This window comes from Bos indicus x Bos taurus, chromosome 1 (assembly GCF_003369695.1).
Source record: "Bos indicus x Bos taurus breed Angus x Brahman F1 hybrid chromosome 1, Bos_hybrid_MaternalHap_v2.0, whole genome shotgun sequence".
Taxonomy (NCBI): Eukaryota; Metazoa; Chordata; class Mammalia; order Artiodactyla; family Bovidae; genus Bos; species Bos indicus x Bos taurus.
In genome coordinates this window covers 69,008,647-69,027,993 of record NC_040076.1, presented here as the reverse complement: position 1 = coordinate 69,027,993, position 19,347 = coordinate 69,008,647, and the positions used below count along the sequence as shown (strand labels likewise).

General features: G+C 45.3%; 1 protein-coding gene across 2 annotated transcripts in view; it reads left to right on the top strand.

Annotated features, from left to right (window-relative positions):
- The window catches only part of ITGB5 (integrin subunit beta 5), a 116,295-nt gene that overhangs the window by 21,977 nt on the left and 74,971 nt on the right, over positions 1-19,347 (top strand). For both annotated transcript variants that reach the window (XM_027536450.1, XM_027536455.1), the window contains exon 4: positions 7,698-7,947. In XM_027536450.1, coding sequence (XP_027392251.1) covers positions 7,698-7,947 — 250 coding nt within the window. The remainder of the gene's footprint in view (positions 1-7,697; positions 7,948-19,347) is intronic.

The following is a 19,347-nucleotide window of genomic DNA, read 5'->3' as shown; positions in this document are numbered from 1 at the left end:
CAAGGTAATGCCCCTCTGACTCTGGGGAAGGCATTCAGGTATGCAGTGATTGATTTCTCCATTGTGTATTTTCAGAAATGCTTTTGTGTCTCCTTTGCCCAGCTCCCCCAGACCTCATGATAGGTGTTTGTTGAGTGAAATGTGTAGCACTTTATTAGCTTTATGCCAGACTAGTCAAGGACAGGCTTCAGCGCTATATGTGAGGCACTTCACCTAGGCAAGGTTATTATTCCAGAATAAGCCTGGAAGAAAAAGAACAATTTTCCCTTTTTTTAAGTAGAATTTTAAAATTTTTATTTTGTTTCTTAATTGAGAGATAACTTGCATACTGTATAATTTACCATTTTAAAGTATACGATTCAGTGGTTTGTAGTGTATTTGCAAAGTGGTACAGCATCACCACTATATGAATCCAGGACGTTCTCATCACTACAAATAGAAAACCCTGTAGCCTTTAATACTCCTTATTCTCTCCCTCCCCACCACATGCACTCAGCCCCCTGACAACCACTAATCTGTTTTCAATCTCTGGGGTTTTGCTTACTTTTCATTTCATTTAAATCACATAATATGTGGTCTTTTATGTCTGGCTTCTTTCACTTAAGCAAAATATTTTCAAGATTCATTGATGCTGCAGCATGTATCAGGACTTCATTCCTTTTTATGGCCAAATAATGTTCCACTGTATATGTATAGATATACCACATTTTAGTTGATGAATATTTGGGGCTGTTTTCACTTTGGGACAATTATGACTAATGCTGCTGTGAACATTTATGTACACATTTTTGTATGGACATATGTTTTCAATAATCTTGAGTGTATAGCTAGGAGTGGAATTGCTGGGTCATATGGTAATTCTGTGTTTAACTTTTTGAGGGACTGCCAAACTTCAAGCAAGATTTTGTATAAACACAAGATCATGTTTTCCATTCTGTTTCCAATCCTGGAAACTGTATGTCAGGATAACAATCTTAAAAAAACCTTAATGAAGAACATAAAATCCCTAAGAAAGAACATAAACTTTAGAATAAAGCATACTGAAATGGTGAAAAGCTAGGGGTAGAGCAATTAGAAAGGGTTTACTTAAGTCTTGATTTGCCTCAGTCCATTAGTCTCTTAAAAAATGACCTCTGATTGGCAGCTTTAAAGCATTTTTTTTTAATGTTTTATTTTGAAGTAATTTTAGAGTCACAAGAAGTTGCAAAAATAATAGAGAGTCCCTGTGTACCCATCTCAGCTTTCCCCAAGGATAACTTGTTACGTAACTGGAGTGCATTATCAGAGCCAGGAAACTGCCCTGGGACTGTACTGTTAACTGCAGAGGATGGGTTGCTTTTGAGATGGGCTTCTTTCCATCCCTGTGTACACTGCCTCTCTCCCCTCTCTCACATTCTGATTGGAGGTGGCACGTGCCTGACTTGGATATTGCGTCTGCTCCCCAGACTGACAGTGCACACACTTAAAAACACTTGATGATGGGTGGATAGTGCTTCGCTGTGGGCTGAATGTTTGTATCTCCAACATTCATATGTTGAAATCCTAACCCTCTAATGTGATAGTATTAAGAAGTGAAGTGGGGCCTTTAAGAGATGATTGGGTAATGGGCTGGAACCCTCATGAATGAGATTCGTGGTATAAAAACAAACCCCCCAAATCCCAGAGGGTTCTTCTGCTTGCTTCGGCAGGAAGTCTGTAGTCTGAAACCCAGAAGAGGGCTCTCATCAGAACCCAGCCACACTGGCCTAGTCTTGGTCTTACACTGTTGTTAATTGTGAGAAATAATTTATGTTGTTTATAAGCCACTTGGTCCATGGTACTTGTTATAGCAGCCCAAACTAAGATTATTTTCAAGGAAACTAAAAATGCTGAGCCCTAATTGCTTGGCGTCAGGTACCGTAAAGGTTAATAACATCTTCTGATGGTTCCATCTGTCAAGTCAGAATTCTGAGGAGGGGGAGTAGCGTTTGGTGCAGCACCCAGCCTTGTTCTGGGCCAAGGAGGCAATTCTTCATTATGGGTCTGGATTTAATTCTGAGTCTTAATTGCCTTCTGCTTCAGTGAGCAGAGAGCTGGGTGATAGTCTTAGAAGTTATGTGCTGGGGCCCTAATTCCCTGTTCAGCTGTAGTCCATTTATAATGTAGCTGATTTTAACGTTTCTTTCAATTTCTAGCACAGAAGTATAATTTTAAGGAATCAAAAACTACTTGCAATGGGGATAGTGAGAGTGTTTATCTGTTAGATGCTACTTTGTCTAAAATATTTGAACACGAGTCAGTTTTAGGGAAACCAGAAGTTGTTGCTAGAATTCTCTACGTTCATTTTCTGGGAATGTTTGTCATCTGGTATATGTTCCCAGGAAAAATAACTTTTCACTTTTTGTTGGAGGGAAGACAGAAGAAAGCTTTAAAAGTACATTTCAGAGGCAATGCTGGTAGATACTTGATTATGGAGGGAGAATCTACACTGAGGAGCCAAGCAGTGGCATGAGTTCTGTGCAGAAACAGTTGAGGCTGGCTGAACTGGAAACTGGAGGAACCAGAGGGGCTGCAGGAGTAGCCGTGTCCTCACAGGTGTGAGGTGATCAGCTTTACTTTGGGGTTTGTTTTATCCTATTTCTCTGATTCTGCTGCTGGGCCCAAGGCGGGGATTTTGTGGACTAGCCCCAGAGAAGAGGGTGACAGCCACACAGGGAGAAGAACCTGTAGGGGTCTTACGGGGAGAGGGAGGAGGGGGACGTGTGGGCTGGGCTGGTGTCACCAGAGACAGGCACAGACTGAGTGCCCACAGTGGAGGTGAGCCCGGCTCTCAGCCTCCTGGACTCACAGGAGGTGGCGACTGGTTTAACGTCTCGGGTGGTGCCAAACTGGGCGGCTGGATGTATTATTGAGTGTGTCTCAGTGGCTCAGATGGTAAAGTGTCTGCTTGCAATGCGGGAGACCAGAGTTCGATCCCTGGGTTGGGAAGATCCCCTGGAGAAGGAAATGGCAACCCACTCTGGTATTCTTGCCTGAAAAATCCCAGGAACAGAGGAGCCTGGTAGGCTCCATTTCATGGGGTCGCAAAGAGCTGGACACGACTGAGTGACTTCACTTTCCCTTTCAAGTGTACTTGGTTCCAGAAGTGTACTCAAAGATGGAGAAGGTGCCCCAGACCCTCTCCTGGCAGGAGGTGCCCCTGGCCTGCAGCAGCAGCTTCACCTTCAGTCAGCTAACCCTGGGGCTCCCTCATCAGGGAGTTGGGACACTGTAGCTTAACTCCCACACTTAGCACCCACACTGAGAACTGGTCCAGAAGTGTCAGTCCCTCCAAAATCTGCTGTTAATTGAGTCCAAGCTTATATTGCTTGCTGTGTAACAGGCCAGTAAATCAAGAGACAAGTTGTTGGGACAAGGAATAATGACTTTATTCAAAAAGCCAGCAGACCAAGGAGATGGTGGACTAGTGTCCCAGAGAAGCATCTTCTCTGAATTAGAATTCAGGCTTCGTCCCTAATGGCTCAGCTGGTAAAGAATCCGCCTGCAATGCGGGAGACCTAGGTTTGATGCCTGGGTTGGGAAGAGCCCCTGGAGAAGGGAAAGGCTACCCACTCCAGCATTCTGGCCTAGATAATTCCATGCACTGTATAGTCCATGGCGTCGCAAAGAGTTGGACACTACTGAGCGACTTTTGCTTTAACTTTTATACTAAAAGGAGAGGAGGCAAAGGCTTAGTTCCCAGCAGGCTTCAAAGGAGATGTTTTAATTTCTTCCTTCCTGCAGCCATTCACAGGTAAGCCTGGTTGGGATGTTTCTTTCCAGCAGATAAGCAATGGTACCTGGGAGGCAGGGTTCCCTGAGATGGGCCAATATGTGTAATTTAAGTTTATAGACAACATCCCTTTTAATTTGTGACAAAGGTTCTTCCTCGATTACATTGACAGAAATTCCGTTATTGTCAAGGACTAGTGAGGAGTTTGTAGCATTTAAAATCCAGCATAGACAAGATAGCCATAAACCCTTATTTTGAACATTAATGATTTAACCCTTTTTCATATATTCCTCCATTTTTGGAAAACTTGGAGAGAAATTTTTTTTTTTTTTTTTTAGCATTTGCAGCCTCCCTTTGGGGAGGGGTGTGTGTGTGTGTGTTTTAGTGATCAGCTTCTCTTAGAATTTACTGGCAATAGATTTCTTACTTCAAAATAGAGAACCTCTTGCATACAGAGAGACCTATGTATCACATCTTGTTTCTCTGTTTGCCTTCATGTCTGGAAAATTTGGAGTTAAGTATAATACCGAAGGCTGTTAGCCATTCACACTCAAGTTTTTGGCAGAATGTTCTGTCTCTCTTTTTAGCCCCACAGGAAATTGCTTTAATAATTGACTTTCAGGGGACCTGGGGTTGAAGTTTTTCTTGCATAGAAGCATTTGTACAGTGTTTATATATATATGTGTGTGTATATATATAGAGAGAGAGTCTCCTCCGCACCCACAGTAATGAACATCTTCCCCATTTTACTGATCTAGAAACTGGGCAGCAAGTTTAAAGGAGCCTGAGGTCTGGAATCCTTGGTGACAAGGTCTGGATTCCAACCTGGCTCTTGCTCTCCAAGGCTAGTGTCTACTTCTCTCCCGTGGATGCCTCCCAGCCTCCATGAATCCAAGCTGGTTCCCTGTTTCCTGGTCCTAAAGTGCTCATCTGTTAACTGGTCATAATCCCCACAAAGGTGGAAGCAGATTCTGGATTAAAGAAGATGTAGCTGGGAACTTGGGGGAAGGGCACAGGTCAGAAAACCAAAGAAGACCCTGCAAAGAGGTCATAGGCTTGGATGGAGGGGACATGTTCGCAGGCCGCCACCCCTCCCCGACTGTGGTGTGGCATCCAGGGATGGGAGGGGCCGTGTGCTGAGAGCTGCTCTCTCTGCCTCATGGGAACCAGAGACAAATACTGTAGCAGTCCGGAATTCATTCTGGAAGAAATCTCGAACATTCCTCTGAGTCAGACTCCAGTGGTTTTTTAAAAATAGACTCATACCAACAGGCAGCCCAAACTACATCAATCTCCAGGTGGCTTGAGCAGCACATGCAAGGACAAGTCAGGGGAAGCAGGCTGGGCTCCGCCACTCAGGCTACAGTGGTAATTATAGTAATCATTCTGCATTTGGGCAGGCCTTCACTGCTTGCAAGACTCCTTCCCACGCGAGTGCTTCATAGACTTAATGCTGGGTGCCGTTATTGCCATTTTACAGTTAAGGAAATGGAGATTTGAGTGGCATCCCTAGTTGAGGGGCAAAGCTGGAATTTGGACTAAAATCTTTGGGTCCTTAGATTCTTCACAGTCTAATTAATGAAGTATGCCTCGTCTGGGATGGGAGGAGGGGAGGGAGAACAGACCACTGGGTCTCCCATCCTGCAAGTTCAAGAAGGCTTCAACCCACTGGTTGTCAGCTAGAGGTGAAAGATTGGTTCCTCTGAAATGTCTCTGTGGGCGTATGAGGTGTGGACCCTCATGTGGGAGCAAAGTCACCTTCGACATTGCACCTCTGAACACAAGAGAGTACATCCACATTTCAAACGTGTGTGGGCAGTTCTACGCAAAGAGTTCAAAGACATCTCTTGGTGTCTCTGGGAGGCTAATAATTTTGATGGCAGATAGAATCACCTGGTAGGATTTACTTCTTGAAATTATGTCTGAACAGTGTGTTTTTAGAGGTTATGAAATGATGAAGAATCATTGTCCTGGCATGCATTCCCCAGTTACTGCGCTGATTGGGCCTTTCTGCACAGCCCGTGGGGCAAGCTTGCAGAGGCCACGCCTCCCAGACACTGCCTTTTTCTCTTTGTTCTTTTCCTCTGAGTCAATTTCTTTTTCCTTTGTCTGTTGACTGTCTTATTATAGAACCAAAAACCGTTTTCTCTCTTATAGCTGTAGATAAATCTAATAGTTTTTTTTTTTTTTCCTTTTCTTTTTGATGGTGCTAAAATTTGTAATACTCTCCTATTTATAGATAATTTATGATAATGGTTTGTGTCTGCAATGTCAAATATGCCCTAGAACTAAATACTATTGTTTGCTAAATGGCTAGAGAGGTAGAAATAGGTGACACAATATAAGCGTAAACATTTTTGCCCTTGTGGGGGTATTTTAAGTAACCACCTTTGTTTTCCCCCTTTCTCTTGCCTTCTCCTCTCTCTTGCCACCTGAGTTCTTATATCTGTACCCTTCTTTTGTTCATTTCTTCCCTGTTTTCTGTTTCACACACACCTTTATAGTCTCCTGGCCATACTCCCACCCATGTGGTAGGTGGACTACTTCCACCCAGTTTGTGTCCATGGAATTGTCTGATTCACTATCCACCAATTACCTAAAGTCGTTTTTGCTGAGAAAACAGAACACTGCTAAGGAGACTCATTCTTAAAGAGTTTCCTTAAAAATTGCTGAGCCCTGTGTGTGAAAAGAGTGGCTTCCCTAGTGGCTTAAATGGTAAAGCATCTGCCTACAATACGGGAGACCTGGGTTCGATGCCTGGGTGGGAAAGATCCCCTAGAGAAGGAAATGGCAATGCATTCCAGTACTCCTGCCTGGAAAATGCCATGGATGGAGGAACCTGGTAGGCTGTGGTCAGTGGGGTCACAAAGACCCCATGTGTGTGAAAGGAAAATGCCATGGATGGAGGAACCTGGTAGGCTGTGGTCCGTGGGGTCACAAAGACCCCATGTGTGCGAAAGGAAAATGCCATGGATGGAGGAACCTGGTAGGCTGTGGTCCGTGGGGTCACAGAGACCCCATGTGTGCGAAAGGAAAATGCCATGGATGGAGGAACCTGGTAGGCTGTGGTCCGTGGGGTCACAAAGACCCCATGTGTGTGAAAGGAAAATGCCATGGATGGAGGAACCTGGTAGACTGTGGTCCGTGGGGTCACAAAGACCCCATGTGTGTGAAAGGAAAATGCCATGGATGGAGGAACCTGGTAGGCTGTGGTCCGTGGGGTCACAAAGACCCCATGTGTGCGAAAGGAAAATGCCATGGATGGAGGAACCTGGTAGGCTGTGGTCCGTGGGGTCACAAAGACCCCATGTGTGTGAAAGGAAAATGCCATGGATGGAGGAACCTGGTAGGCTGTGGTCCGTGGGGTCACAGAGACCCCATGTATGCAAAAGGAAAATGCCATGGATGGAGGAACCTGGTAGGCTGTGGTCCGTGGGGTCACAGAGACCCCATGTGTGCGAAAGGAAAATGCCATGGATGGAGGAACCTGGTAGGCTGTGGTCCGTGGGGTCACAAAGACCCCATGTGTGTGAAAGGAAAATGCCATGGATGGAGGAACCTGGTAGGCTGTGGTCCGTGGGGTCACAAAGACCCCATGTGTGCGAAAGGAGAATGCCATGGATGGAGGAACCTGGTAGGCTGTGGTCCGTGGGGTCACAGAGACCCCATGTGTGTGAAAGGAGAATGCCATGGATGGAGGAACCTGGTAGGCTGTGGTCCGTGGGGTCACAGAGACCCCATGTGAGCAAGAGGAGAACCTAGAGCTGTATCCTTAGCACCCGTATTCCATCAGTCACTGCTTCCAGGAAAAAGATGTCTTCCAAGAGGCACACGGTCACTAAAGAAAAGTCGCAGGTGGACCGGCTTTGAAAGCAAAACCCATCCCTTCCGCCCCAGCAAACTGGATGACCTACCTCTAACACGCATGGTCTCTCGGTTGGCACAGGTGACAAGACTGCATTCCAGCTGCAGGTTCGCCAGGTGGAGGATTATCCCGTGGACTTGTACTACCTGATGGACCTCTCTCTGTCCATGAAGGATGACCTGGAAAACATCCGGAGCCTGGGCACCAAGCTAGCTGAGGAGATGAGGAAGCTCACCAGCAACTTCCGGTTGGGGTTTGGGTCTTTCGTAGACAAGAACATCTCTCCTTTCTCCTACACAGCGCCGAGGTACCAGACCAACCCATGCATTGGGTGAGTGACAACCACCCTTCAGTTGGGTATTTAAGGATGGAGAAATGGTTCAGCAGGAAGACTGACCCTAAAGAAAGGCCTAGGGAGGTCATATCTGGGTGGGGGAGGGAACCTGGCTTAGGTGTCAAATTTGCTGAAGGATGTTCTGGCTCTGTTCTCCCTCTGCTTGAGAAGAAAGAAGTTGTTACAAGGTTGTGTAACACTACAGTGATGATAGCTCATTTGTTTTCCTGCCTGCCTGACACAGCAGTGTTTTCTACATTAGTGGATTTTAGAGAGTGTTCTCAGGAAGTGATGGACACCGATAATCCGGAGCAGGCAGAATAATTTAAACTTTCCCCTTGTTTAGAGTAACTCAGGTGTTTGGAATGAGTGAATTCAGTCTGTTCCTATTGTTTATATAAATAACTATAATTACCTTGACAAAACAAAATGAAAACCCTGCCCTTTATAAGTGTGATTTTTTTTTTTCTAACATAAGTACTTGAATTAGAAAAGATTTGACACATTATTAGAGAACAGCAGTTTCTAACTACGGCAATGAACAAATCTAAAAAATTATGTAGTGACTCAAGCTTGATGGAAGTTTATTTTTTGAACTCATCTAAGGGCAAATGGGTCTCCTGATCAGTGGGTACCTGTCCTCTAAGCAGTGACTTGGGACCCAGGCTCCATTGGTTCATGTGTGGCTTGTAAGGTCATCGTGCCTCGAGGATTGCTCCTAGGAGGATACTCTGGACCAGAAGAGAGTGGCCTCTGCTCCTACATTCGTTTCTGTAGTACTGGGTTCTACAGGGAGGCTGGGAGCTAGGTTAGCTGTGCACAGTAGAGGAGATAAATGAGTTGATGAATAGGTTTCTGCCCTGGTACATTTGTGTATTGGAGGTGGAGGATCTCTTCCAAACACAACCTCTGTGAGGTGGGTTTGTTCAGATGGCAAGACTATGTGGTGTGACAACAATGAGTGATAACCTTCAACTTTTTCTTATCTCTTCTCCATATTCAGCTTTGGTTAGGCTTTGGCATCTGAGGCCCCAAAACAGTTACTAGATAAGGAATAGGTAAGACTTAAGTTCTTACTAAGTGTCAGGCACCCACTGTACTTCATACCTTATATGGATTGTCTCATTTAAATTTCCTAGCAATCTTTTGAGGTTTCTAAAGTAGAAATGAGCTGTAGTTTTAAGATAAGGAAAGTGAGGCTTAAAAAGAATAAATAACTTACCCAAGATTATACAAATAGTAAGGGGCTTCCCTGGTGGCTCAACCAGTAAAGAATCTTCCTGCAGTGTGGGAGACCTGGGTTCAATCCCTAGGTCAGGAAGATCCCCTGGAGAAGCGAATGGCAACCCACTCCAGTATTCTTGCTGGAGAATCCCATGGACAGAGGAGCCTGGTAGGCTACAGTCCATGGGGTTGCACAGAGTCGGACATGACTGAGGGACTAGCACTATCTATCCACACTTGGAATATGAATCAAGATGAACTACTTCCAGAGTCTGTTTCCATTAATGCTTATTTTTACCCCGTCCAAATCACACCACTGCACAGTTGCTTTATTTGAGTTTCAGTAATAATACAGTGAAGATCGCTCAGTAGTGTCCGACTCTTTGCGACCCCATGGACTGTAGTCTACCAGGCTCCTCTGTCCATGGGATTTTCCAGGCAATAGTACTGGAGTCAATAGTACTGGAGTGGATTGCCATTTCCTTCTCCAGGGAACTTCCCGACCCAGGGATCGAACCTGGGTCTCCCACATTGTAGACAGACGCTTAACCGTCTGAGCCACCAGGGAAGTCCAATACCCATTCCCAAACCACCCAGCCTTCAGGGCACTTGCATAAGGGTCATGTATCTATGCTGCAGTAATAAGCAATCAATCCCCAGATCTCAGTGGCTCAACACAATGAAAGTTTATTTCTTGCTTGTACAGAATCTCGGGAGAGCTGCTTTCTGTTGCAGCTCTTCTTCAAGGGGTGACTCAGGGATTCAGGCATCTTGTGATGTCTTTTGATTCTTTGTTTCCTTGACTTTCCCTGAAGGGGAGTCTTAAGCCCCTGAGCCTGTCTGTCCTCTTGGCTCCCGTTCGGCAGCCTCAACAGTTTTCAGGTCTGGTTTGGGCTGGCTGGGGGAAGGGCCGAGGTGATAGTTATGCTGGTATTGTGTGTTCTGAAACCTTCATCCCTCTGTACATTCTTCTGGAAGTTAGCTTCCAGATCTTCTTAGATCTTCTCCGGGGATTGCAATAACACAGTGGTGGAGAAAACAAAAACAAATTTTAGATACAGATGATTCTGAGCGCCTTAACCATGAAGAGGTACTAGGTGTCCTCATTTGCGGGGTTTGGCTTCCTCCTGGCCACTGCTGGCTGTGGTGTTATTGTTACTTTGGTCCTCTCCCCGAGTCCCCTGCGCCACATCTTTTTGTTGGAGTTCTGTTACTTGCCAGGAGCAACAGCATCTTAATCAAAAGTTTTTTCAGTTCATCCGGAATGGTGATTCTTTCTGTTGCTTTTCCTCTCTGCCCTCTGGCTGGGCCCTGTCTCTGGACAGGCAGGGTGTGTCTGTACTTCGATTCTTCTGGGGACCATCGGCGAACTGTCAGATGCTAGATTGGAAGCTGGCAGAGGATGAAGGGCTGGCTTGGGGCCCTCAGCATTGAGTATTCAAGGTTATTACACTCTCATTCAGAGCTGCTTCTCCAAGCCCTAGAAGGCAGAACCAACTGCAGACAGTAGAAGTTTTGACAGTGAGTACAAGGCACACTGACAGGCTGCTTGGGAGACAGGAAATCCGGTGAAAGAATGGGGGTTTGAAAGGAAACATCAGATCTGAGCTATGCAGATCCCTCCTGCCTAAGCTGGGCAGCACTTGAGGGAGTTGCTCCCTGAATCAGTGAGCAGGCTGAGATAGATGTCCTGCATCCAGGCAGTGGACTCTGCTGTCACCTGGGTGTCCTCGGAGATCTCCCGCCACCTCTCGGAGAGAACAGAGCGAGAGGATTGTAGGCAGCTGTTTCTGCCCTTGATCCAGCCTGTACATGGGCTTTGTTTGCTTTCCTAAGTGTCAATGGCACTGTGAATTAGTTACCAACAGTTAAGATAAAAGATTTAACAAAGAATGGCCAGGATTTCTAGGTTTTCTCCAAAAACTAGGAGGTCTGGTAAAGCAGGCTGGTTTCACATGTTATTGGCTGCCACAGTCCCTACCTCTCCCTCTTGTCTCCCAGCTGGTCTCATTCACTGGTTCTGTTACTGGGCCCTCTCTAGATTCTTGGATAGCAATGCCATAGAAACAAATGTTGCTCCCATAAGACTCTTAGACAAGCAGAGCTTTTTATTGAAAGGATAGCTTATGCATAAGAAAGAAGGTGGAAAAGAATGTCAGTTCCCCAAAGACTGTCTGATAAGGGGTTTTAAAGGCAGTGTGAGGGAAGAGGGGCTGTGGTTTGCCTGATGAGCTTGTGCTCAGTTCTTAGATTGGTTGGCATCAGGGTGAAGTTTTGAGCATCGTCACCCTCTGTGTGCCTACAGTCAGCAGTTTTCGGCTTGTGGAGGGGGCGGGGCGGGCCTGCTTCCTGCAAAAACAACTTAGGAATGTGTGTCAAGGTTTTATCTATATCTTTTGGGGAACTGGGAGTTTGGCAATTCTGCTAGGTGGTGGTTTTATGGTTCCACTTTTGTCTTTTGGAAGCCATGTACAGACAATCTCATGTACAGAGATGGAGCTCGTCTTTTATGCCTGTGGGTCTTTAGTTGTTGTCTCAGAAGCCCAAGCTTTTAGGCGCTGTTCTGGCCTGTGAAGCCCACTTGCTCAAGGCCTTTCGCTCAGTTCTGTTCCAGAATGGCTGTACTCTTGTCTCCCTGTCTCATCTTGAGTTCTGTGCTTGGCTCTGTAGATGCTGTCTGGGATCCTTGTCTGTTCTTTTCCTTCCACTCACGTGGAAAGAAGATCACAGTGTTCTCCCCCAGTGGTACATTCTGTAGGTTTTTCTCCCTATGATGCTGGAAGCAGCAGTAGTAGCCCCTGGGAAGTTCTGGGGAGATGGGGGTCAGGAGGAACGATCTGACCACCTGTGCAGGACATCTCAGAAGAGAACCAGTTTCTCATGGGGCTTTCCTAAGGTGTGTCCCTCCTCCTGCTCCAGATGTTTCTGCCAAAGGATGAAAATCCTAGACTTATCTTCTCCCATCTTAGAATGAACCAGAAATGCCAGAACTGAAGTCAGTAGTACTAGGGCTGCCATAAGAAGAAAAAACAAAAAATAGTTTAATCATCAGATTAAAGAACTGTTTAATTCTTTAATCAGAGTTTCTGAATTTAATCAGCAGCTCTGGGTATTAGCTATACTGTGTTCCTATACTATTCTGGGTAATAGGAATAGTGTCCTTGGGAAGAGTCACATCATATTCACTGATACAGGATTTGACGGATTAATCCAGCCTGGTATTTCTGGTTCTGAACCTTTTTCTTTTGTTAGAGGTATAGAAGCAGCTCATAGAAACAGACTATAGAGTGGCGGTTGCCAGAGGATGGGGATTTGGGGGTGGGGGAAAGGGGGAGAAGTTGGTCAAAGGGTGCAGACTTCCAGTTATAAGGTGAATACATTCTGGAACTTTAATACACAGTGTGGTGGCGGTAGTCAACAATACTGTATTTGAAATGTATAATTGTATACTTGAAAGTTGTGAAAGAGTTGTTAAATGTTCTCACGCCCACGCACAAACAGGGGAAGTACATATCTAAAAATCTTTGCAAATGAGATAAGACGTTTTGTCTTTTATCGTTTATATTTTTTTCCTTAACCCTTTGTATTTCTTCCAAGAGGTCATGGTACTCCTTTACCACCTCGAAGGCATTATTTTATCATCTTCTGGAATGTTCTGTAGCTGGTGAGAAGTCTGCTATCCATCTAATGGTTTTCCTTCTCTCTGGTAACTTTTAATATTTCCCTGTTTTTTCATGTCCTATACAAATAGGCACTCCAGTGTGACTAGGTTGGATTCAAGTACTTTTATTTGCGTTGTATAGAGCTTGCTCTGCTTGTTTAATTCGAGAGTACAGCTCTGTTCTTGAAGGTTTTCGGACATCTGATTGCCTCCTCTGATGCTCTTCGTTTTCTTTCTGACACTGCTAGATGTGTGTTGGAGCCACTCATTCTAAACATCATGTTTCTTAAGTTTTCTTCCATAATTTCTCTCTTTGTTTCCTTTAGCTGCATAATAGAAAATGTCTTCCAGTTTACCATTTTGTTCTTCAATTTTTTAAAAAATCTTTATTTTATATTGGAGGATAGTTGAGTACCAGTGCTGTGTTAGTTTCAGGTGTACAGAACAGTGCTTCAGTTATATCTATACATGCATCTCTTCTTTTTCAAATTCTTTCCCATTTAGGTTATTACAGAATATTGAGCAGCATTCCCTGTGCTATACAGTAGGTCCTTGTTGGTTATCTATTTTAAATATAGCGGTGTGTACATGTCAGTCCCAAACTCCCAATCTACCTTTTCCCCCCCTCCCCCCTTCCCTGGAACCATAAGCTCCTACTCTTAAGTCTGTGTGAGTCTGTTTCTGTTTTGTAAGTAAGTTCATTCATATGTTTTTTTTTTTTAGATTCCACATATGTGCCATGCTGCTGCTGCATATGCAATTTGTCTTTCTCTGTCTCACTTCACTTTGTGTGATAATCTCCAGGTCCATCCATATGGCTGCAAATGGCATTATTCCATCTTTTTAATGGCTGAGTAATATTCCATTATATATATATGCACCACACATCTCTTGATGGACGTGTGGGTTGCTTCCATGTCTTGTCTATTGCAAACAGCGCTGCAGTGCACATTGGGGTGCCTTCATCCTTTCAAACCATGTTTTTCTCTGGATTATGCATAGGAGTGGGAATCCTGGGTCATAGGGCATGGCAACCCTCTCAGTATTCTTGCCTGGAGAATCCCCATAGACAGAGGATCCTGGTGGGCTACAGTGCATGGGGTCGAAAAGAGCAGGATACGACTGAGTGACTAAGCACAGCACAGCACATAGTGTTTCTATTTTTAGTTTCTTAGGGAACCTCTATACCATTCTCCATAGTGGCTGTACCAGTTTGTATTCCCATCAGTAGCGTAGGGGGGTTCCCTTTTCTCCACATCCTCTCCAGCATTTATTGTTTGTAGATTTTTTGATGATGGCCATTCTGACTTATGTGAGGTGATATCTCATTGTAGTTTTGATTTGCATTTCTCTAATAATTAGTGATGTTGAGCATCTTTTCATATGCTATCTCTTGGCCATCTGTATGTCTTCTTTGGAGATATGTCTGTTTAGGTCTTCTCTCTCTCTTTTAAATTTATTGGCTATGCTGGGTCTTCGTTGCTACTTCGGCTTTTCTCTAGTTGTGGTGAGCAGGGACTACTCTCTAGTTGCGGTGTCCAGGCTTCTTTTGCCGTGGAATGCGGCTTCAGCAGTAGTGGCACTTGGGCTTGGTAGTTTTGGTTCCCAGGCTCTAAAGCATGGGCTCAGTAGTTGTGGCATAGAGGCTTAGTTTTTCCGAGGCATGTAGGGTCTTCCCAGACCAGGGATCGAACTCGAGTCTTCTGCATTGGCAGGCAGATTCTTTACCACCAAGCCACCAGGGAAGCCCCAAAGTCTTCTCATTTTTTGATTGAACTGTTTGTGGTCTTATATTGAGCCACATGAGCTGTTTGTAAATTTTGAGACTAATCCCTTGTTGGTCACATCATTTGCAAATATTTTCTCCCAATCCATGGGCTGACTTTTCATTTTATTTATGGTTTCCTTTGCTGTGCAAAAAAAGCTTTTGAGTTTAATTAGGTCCCATTTGTTTATTTTTGTTTTTATTTCCATTAATCTGGGAGACAGCTCAAAAAAGATATTGCTGCAGTTTTATGTCAAAGAGTGTTCTGCCTATGTTTTCCTGTAAGAATTTTATGGTGTCTGGTCTTATATTTAGGACTTTAATCCATTTTGAGTTTATTTTTGTGTGTGGAGTTAAAGAATGTTCTAATTTCATTTTTTTACATGTTGCTGTCCGGATTTCCCAGCACCGTTTATGGAAGAGAGTGTCTTTTCTTCATTGTATAGTCTTGCCTCTTATGTTGTAGATTAATTGACCATAGGTGCATGGGCTTATTTCTGCACTTTTTATGCTGTTCCATTGATGTATATTTCTGTTTTTGTGCCAGTGCCTTGTTCTTTAGTTTTTAAATCCATGCACCGAAGTTTCATTTTTGAATTTGAGTGACAATATTTTTTCTTTTTTTCAGACTTTTGCTTTTTTATAATATTTTTTCATAACCTTCTGATTATTTTTTCTCCCTAATACTATCCCATTCTAGTCTTTGGTATTTATTCCTTCTTCTTCTCAGTGTTTTAAATGTTTGTTTTAAAGTGCTTTAGATCATTGTGCTATCTGTTTCTTGAAGATCCTTCAGTTGGTTGCATTTGCTACATTCCTTCATGGTGGTTCATTTCTCATAGGGTCTGTAACATTTTCCTTAGCTCCTCTTTAGAAGAGGTTGTTTTCCATCAGGGGATCCTATGTCCCAGGTATGCTGGCTTCCCTGCAGGGTGGTTTTTTGTTCCCTGCTTCCAGGATCCTCCAAGTCTCACTGTGGGACTAGTTCTCCTGTTTTGTTTCTCAGCAGGGGGGTTCCTTCCTTGTACAAGTAATGAATTCTGACTTGTTCAGGCCTGGGGTTACAATCTTTGTGGGTGATTCATCCCACCCTGGCCCTGGAGTGCATCTTCCTTGCTTCTTTCCCAAGCCAGGGGCTGGAATTTTTCTGGTTTTAATTTTAGTGACAGGGCAACTCTTCGTGGCCCACAGCTTTATGCAGAGAACCCTGTTCTGATGCTTGACCCTGCGTGGCTGAAGTCCATCATCCCTGATAGAACCTGGCCCCAAGCCCCAGATTCTCATTGAAAACATTGAGGAGAAGAAGGAAGAAATACCAAAGACTAGAATGGGATATTATTAGGGAGAAAAAACAATCAGAAGGTTATGAAAAAATATTATAAAAAAGCAACCCAGTGTAACCAACTAGGGTTCTTGGCCTCCTTAAGCAATAGAAATTAATCAGAGGCCAGACGAGAAATTCAGGCAAGGCTTTATTGAGGTCTCTGCTGCAGCAGGGGCAAGTAAGAACGATCAACAGGTTCTCTTGCTTGCTTGCTTCCCGTCCCCCCACACCACCCCCCGCCCCGTTGGAGCCGGGAGTGGTGGTGAGCTTGTTCCTTATATGGGCTGAGGGTAGGGGAGCATCCAGGGGTTGGGCTGGAGGGGGCTTAGGTGGTCTGCCCATCCCTTCAGTGCTATTGCGTGCAAGGGGGCATGTGCAGTACCCTGCTTTTGCTCCTGACCCTCTGCTTTTTTACTCCAGGTTCTTCAAAAGTGGCAGATGGGTTTTTTGGACTCTTGTATCTTTTGTCCAGTCTGCCCCAGCTGCACATGCGCTCCGTCTTGCACAGTTTCTTTGTATTTTGTTGCTTGAGGAGAGATGTGTCCAGGTGCAAGCATTGCAGCACTACAGCAAAGGGGCCCAGGTCCCAGCCTGTCTGACAACATGCCATGGTGGGGCGGCAGAGGGCCCCTTTGCCACGAGATCCCTGCTCACTGCTTTTCCTGCTCACTACTTCCCACCTACTCTTAAGTCCATTCATTTGTGCAGTGCTTTCTTCTCCGTTCCTGGCACCTGGGATTTCCCTGCAAAGCTTCCAGTCTTGGCTACATATTAACATTTTTCAAGATTAGATTTTTACACAGCAGTTCTCTTTGTTTAGAAGAAGAGGGGAGGTCTTTCTCTGTCAGCTCCAGGGTCCACAGTATTATTGTTCTGAAGCATTAGACTGTTTTCTGGATTTGTCTAGATTTAATGTCTTCAAATGGGATTCACTTTATATACACACATGCGCCCCCAAGCTCTTTAAGCATATATATTTTATTCATCTTCCTGGTTCATCATCCTTAATTTAGTAACAATTTAGTAGGCCCTAAATCTGGGGTCCTACAGCAGAGACACAGATTTGGGGGGTGGGTGGGCTTCCTGACACAAGATCATCGAACACCCAGATCTTCAGGTTTCTCAGTCAGCTCTCCCAGGGGGAAAATAACTAGTCACAGGTGACATTATTTTCCAGTGACTGCAGAGACGTTCAACAGAGCCTGTGTGACAACGCTGTTTTCCTCTCTAAGAGGTGCCTCTGATTTGGTTGTAATAAAGTTCTCTGCGGTGAAGACTTCTCTCTGGTAAATGCATTCTCTAGTTCCTGATTATTAATAGTAATTCTCTGCAGTAAAAATGTATCTATTTAACTGTCCTTTGCAGGAAGGGAAGGGAAAGGTGAAAAATGCTGATTTAGCTGAGCTTTTCTGGTTTTCTCATTGAACAGCAGTTGCTGTTCTGTTCTCCTCCCTTCCTCAACCAACCCCATCAGCCATAGCAGTAAATACCCGTAGTCCACAACCATGGGCCAGCACAGCACAGGGTGAAGTTGCTTCAAGGGCGAGGAAGAGTCTGTGTACATTTTTTCTCTCCTGGGTCCCTCTATTTGCCAGATCACCACAGTGGGACTCACTTCCTATTTCTCAGCTCACTTCCTATTTCCAGCTGGGAATGCAATTTCCGTGACCTTTCTCTTTATGGCCAGCTGAGAATGGGAATATAAAGTTTGGATGGCCTGGAGTCATGGGTTATAGACAAGCTTGATCTGTGCAAACACAAGGGGTGGGGAAAGATTTAGGTGGAAGGAAGAGGGAGTAAAACAAAGGAAAGGCAAACAGGGACAGCCTCTGATGGTTCTCATCCGGGAGGCACCACAGCCATTACAGCAGTGGGGTTGACCATCCACAGCTGGCTTGCAGCTGGTGACTGATGGAGCAGGTACTGAAGGACCTGAGAGGAATGGGGCAGCCTCTTAGAAAGCCCAGGGTTGCCTCTTGTGGAGGAGGGGAGCCTCTCAGACCTGCCCTGGCTGCCCTTCAAGGTGCAATTAGGCAGGAGCTGCTAGGTCCTGAGCCGGCTTCCCTTCCCATGCACATGGCTTGGATTGGGTTATGAAGCCATCCCCTTGTGCCTGTCTGTTAAGTTTGGTTTTCATCTTTATTCTGAAAGAGAAGCTTCCTTAGCATGGCCACAGACCTGCACAATCTGTCCAGCTGGCCGCCCAGCTGCCTCACTGCCCATCTTTGCTCTTACTCCCAGCCCTACGGTCTCGCTGGCCGCCCTCCGCCCTTGGGCTCACCTCTGCCGCAGGGCCTTGTATTTACTCTTCCCTCTCCCCCTGTATCTAGTGGACCTTCCTGGAAGCGGTGTCAAGCCTCTCACCCTATTCTGTTGGCTGTATGCCCAACTGACACTCCTGCAGCTATGGTTGGGATCTAACTTCCTCCAGGAATGGGGCCACTTGGGATCTCTACTGTGGACTGAAGATGAGAACACCCAACACTCCGGAGAGTTGTTTTTCGTTATTGTTCAGTCACTAAGTTGTGTCTGACTCTTTGCAATCCTGTGGACTGCAGCACGCCAGGCTTCCCTGTCCTTCACCATCTCCTGGAATTGGCTCAAACTCCCTGGTGGCTCAGACGGTAAAGTGTCTGTGTACAATACAGGAGACCCGGGTTCGATCCCTGGGTTGGGAAGATCCCCTGGAGAAGGAAATGGCAGCCCACTCCAGGACTGTTGCCTGGAAAATCCCATGGACGGAGGAGCCTGGTAGGCTACAGTCCATGGGGTTGCAAAGAGTTGGACACGACTGAGCGACTTCACTTTCACTTTCATGTCCATTGAGTCAGTGATGCCATCCAGACATCTCTGGATGCATCCTCTGTTGCCCCTTTCTCCTTCTGCTCTCTATCTTTCCCAGCATCAGGGTCCTTTCCCACAAGAGGGCTCTTCCCATCAGGTGGCCAAAGTATTGGAGCCTCAGCATCGGTCCTTCCAATGAATATTCAGGAGAGAGATATGGCATTAGCCTTCTATTGAGATGTGATACTTCCCTCTTTCCAAATTTCCAGATAGAATATTCCATTTCAAGATGATTTGCTTCTAAATGATTTCTCTTTGCATGCATCTGGGAGAGCTGACAGTTTATCATTCCAATATTTATAAATGAATGAGGAGGCAGGAAGGGCATTTTCATTCCTGTTGCATTTAGTGTTTGCTCATGTGCCAGCGTGTCCTGGTTGTCTCTGAGTGGGTTGACAGGAGAGGTTATGTGATCTTTTATCATGTGACAGCAGCAAAGTGGATGTGAGAAGCTGGTTTTGTAAAGTCACTCTGCCATCCCTTGACACTGCCCGCCTTCGCCAGCCCCAAAACGCCCCCACCCCCTTCCTTAGGCACTGCTGAGGCTATGATGCCCGTGCTCCAGGCCCTTGCCTCTTC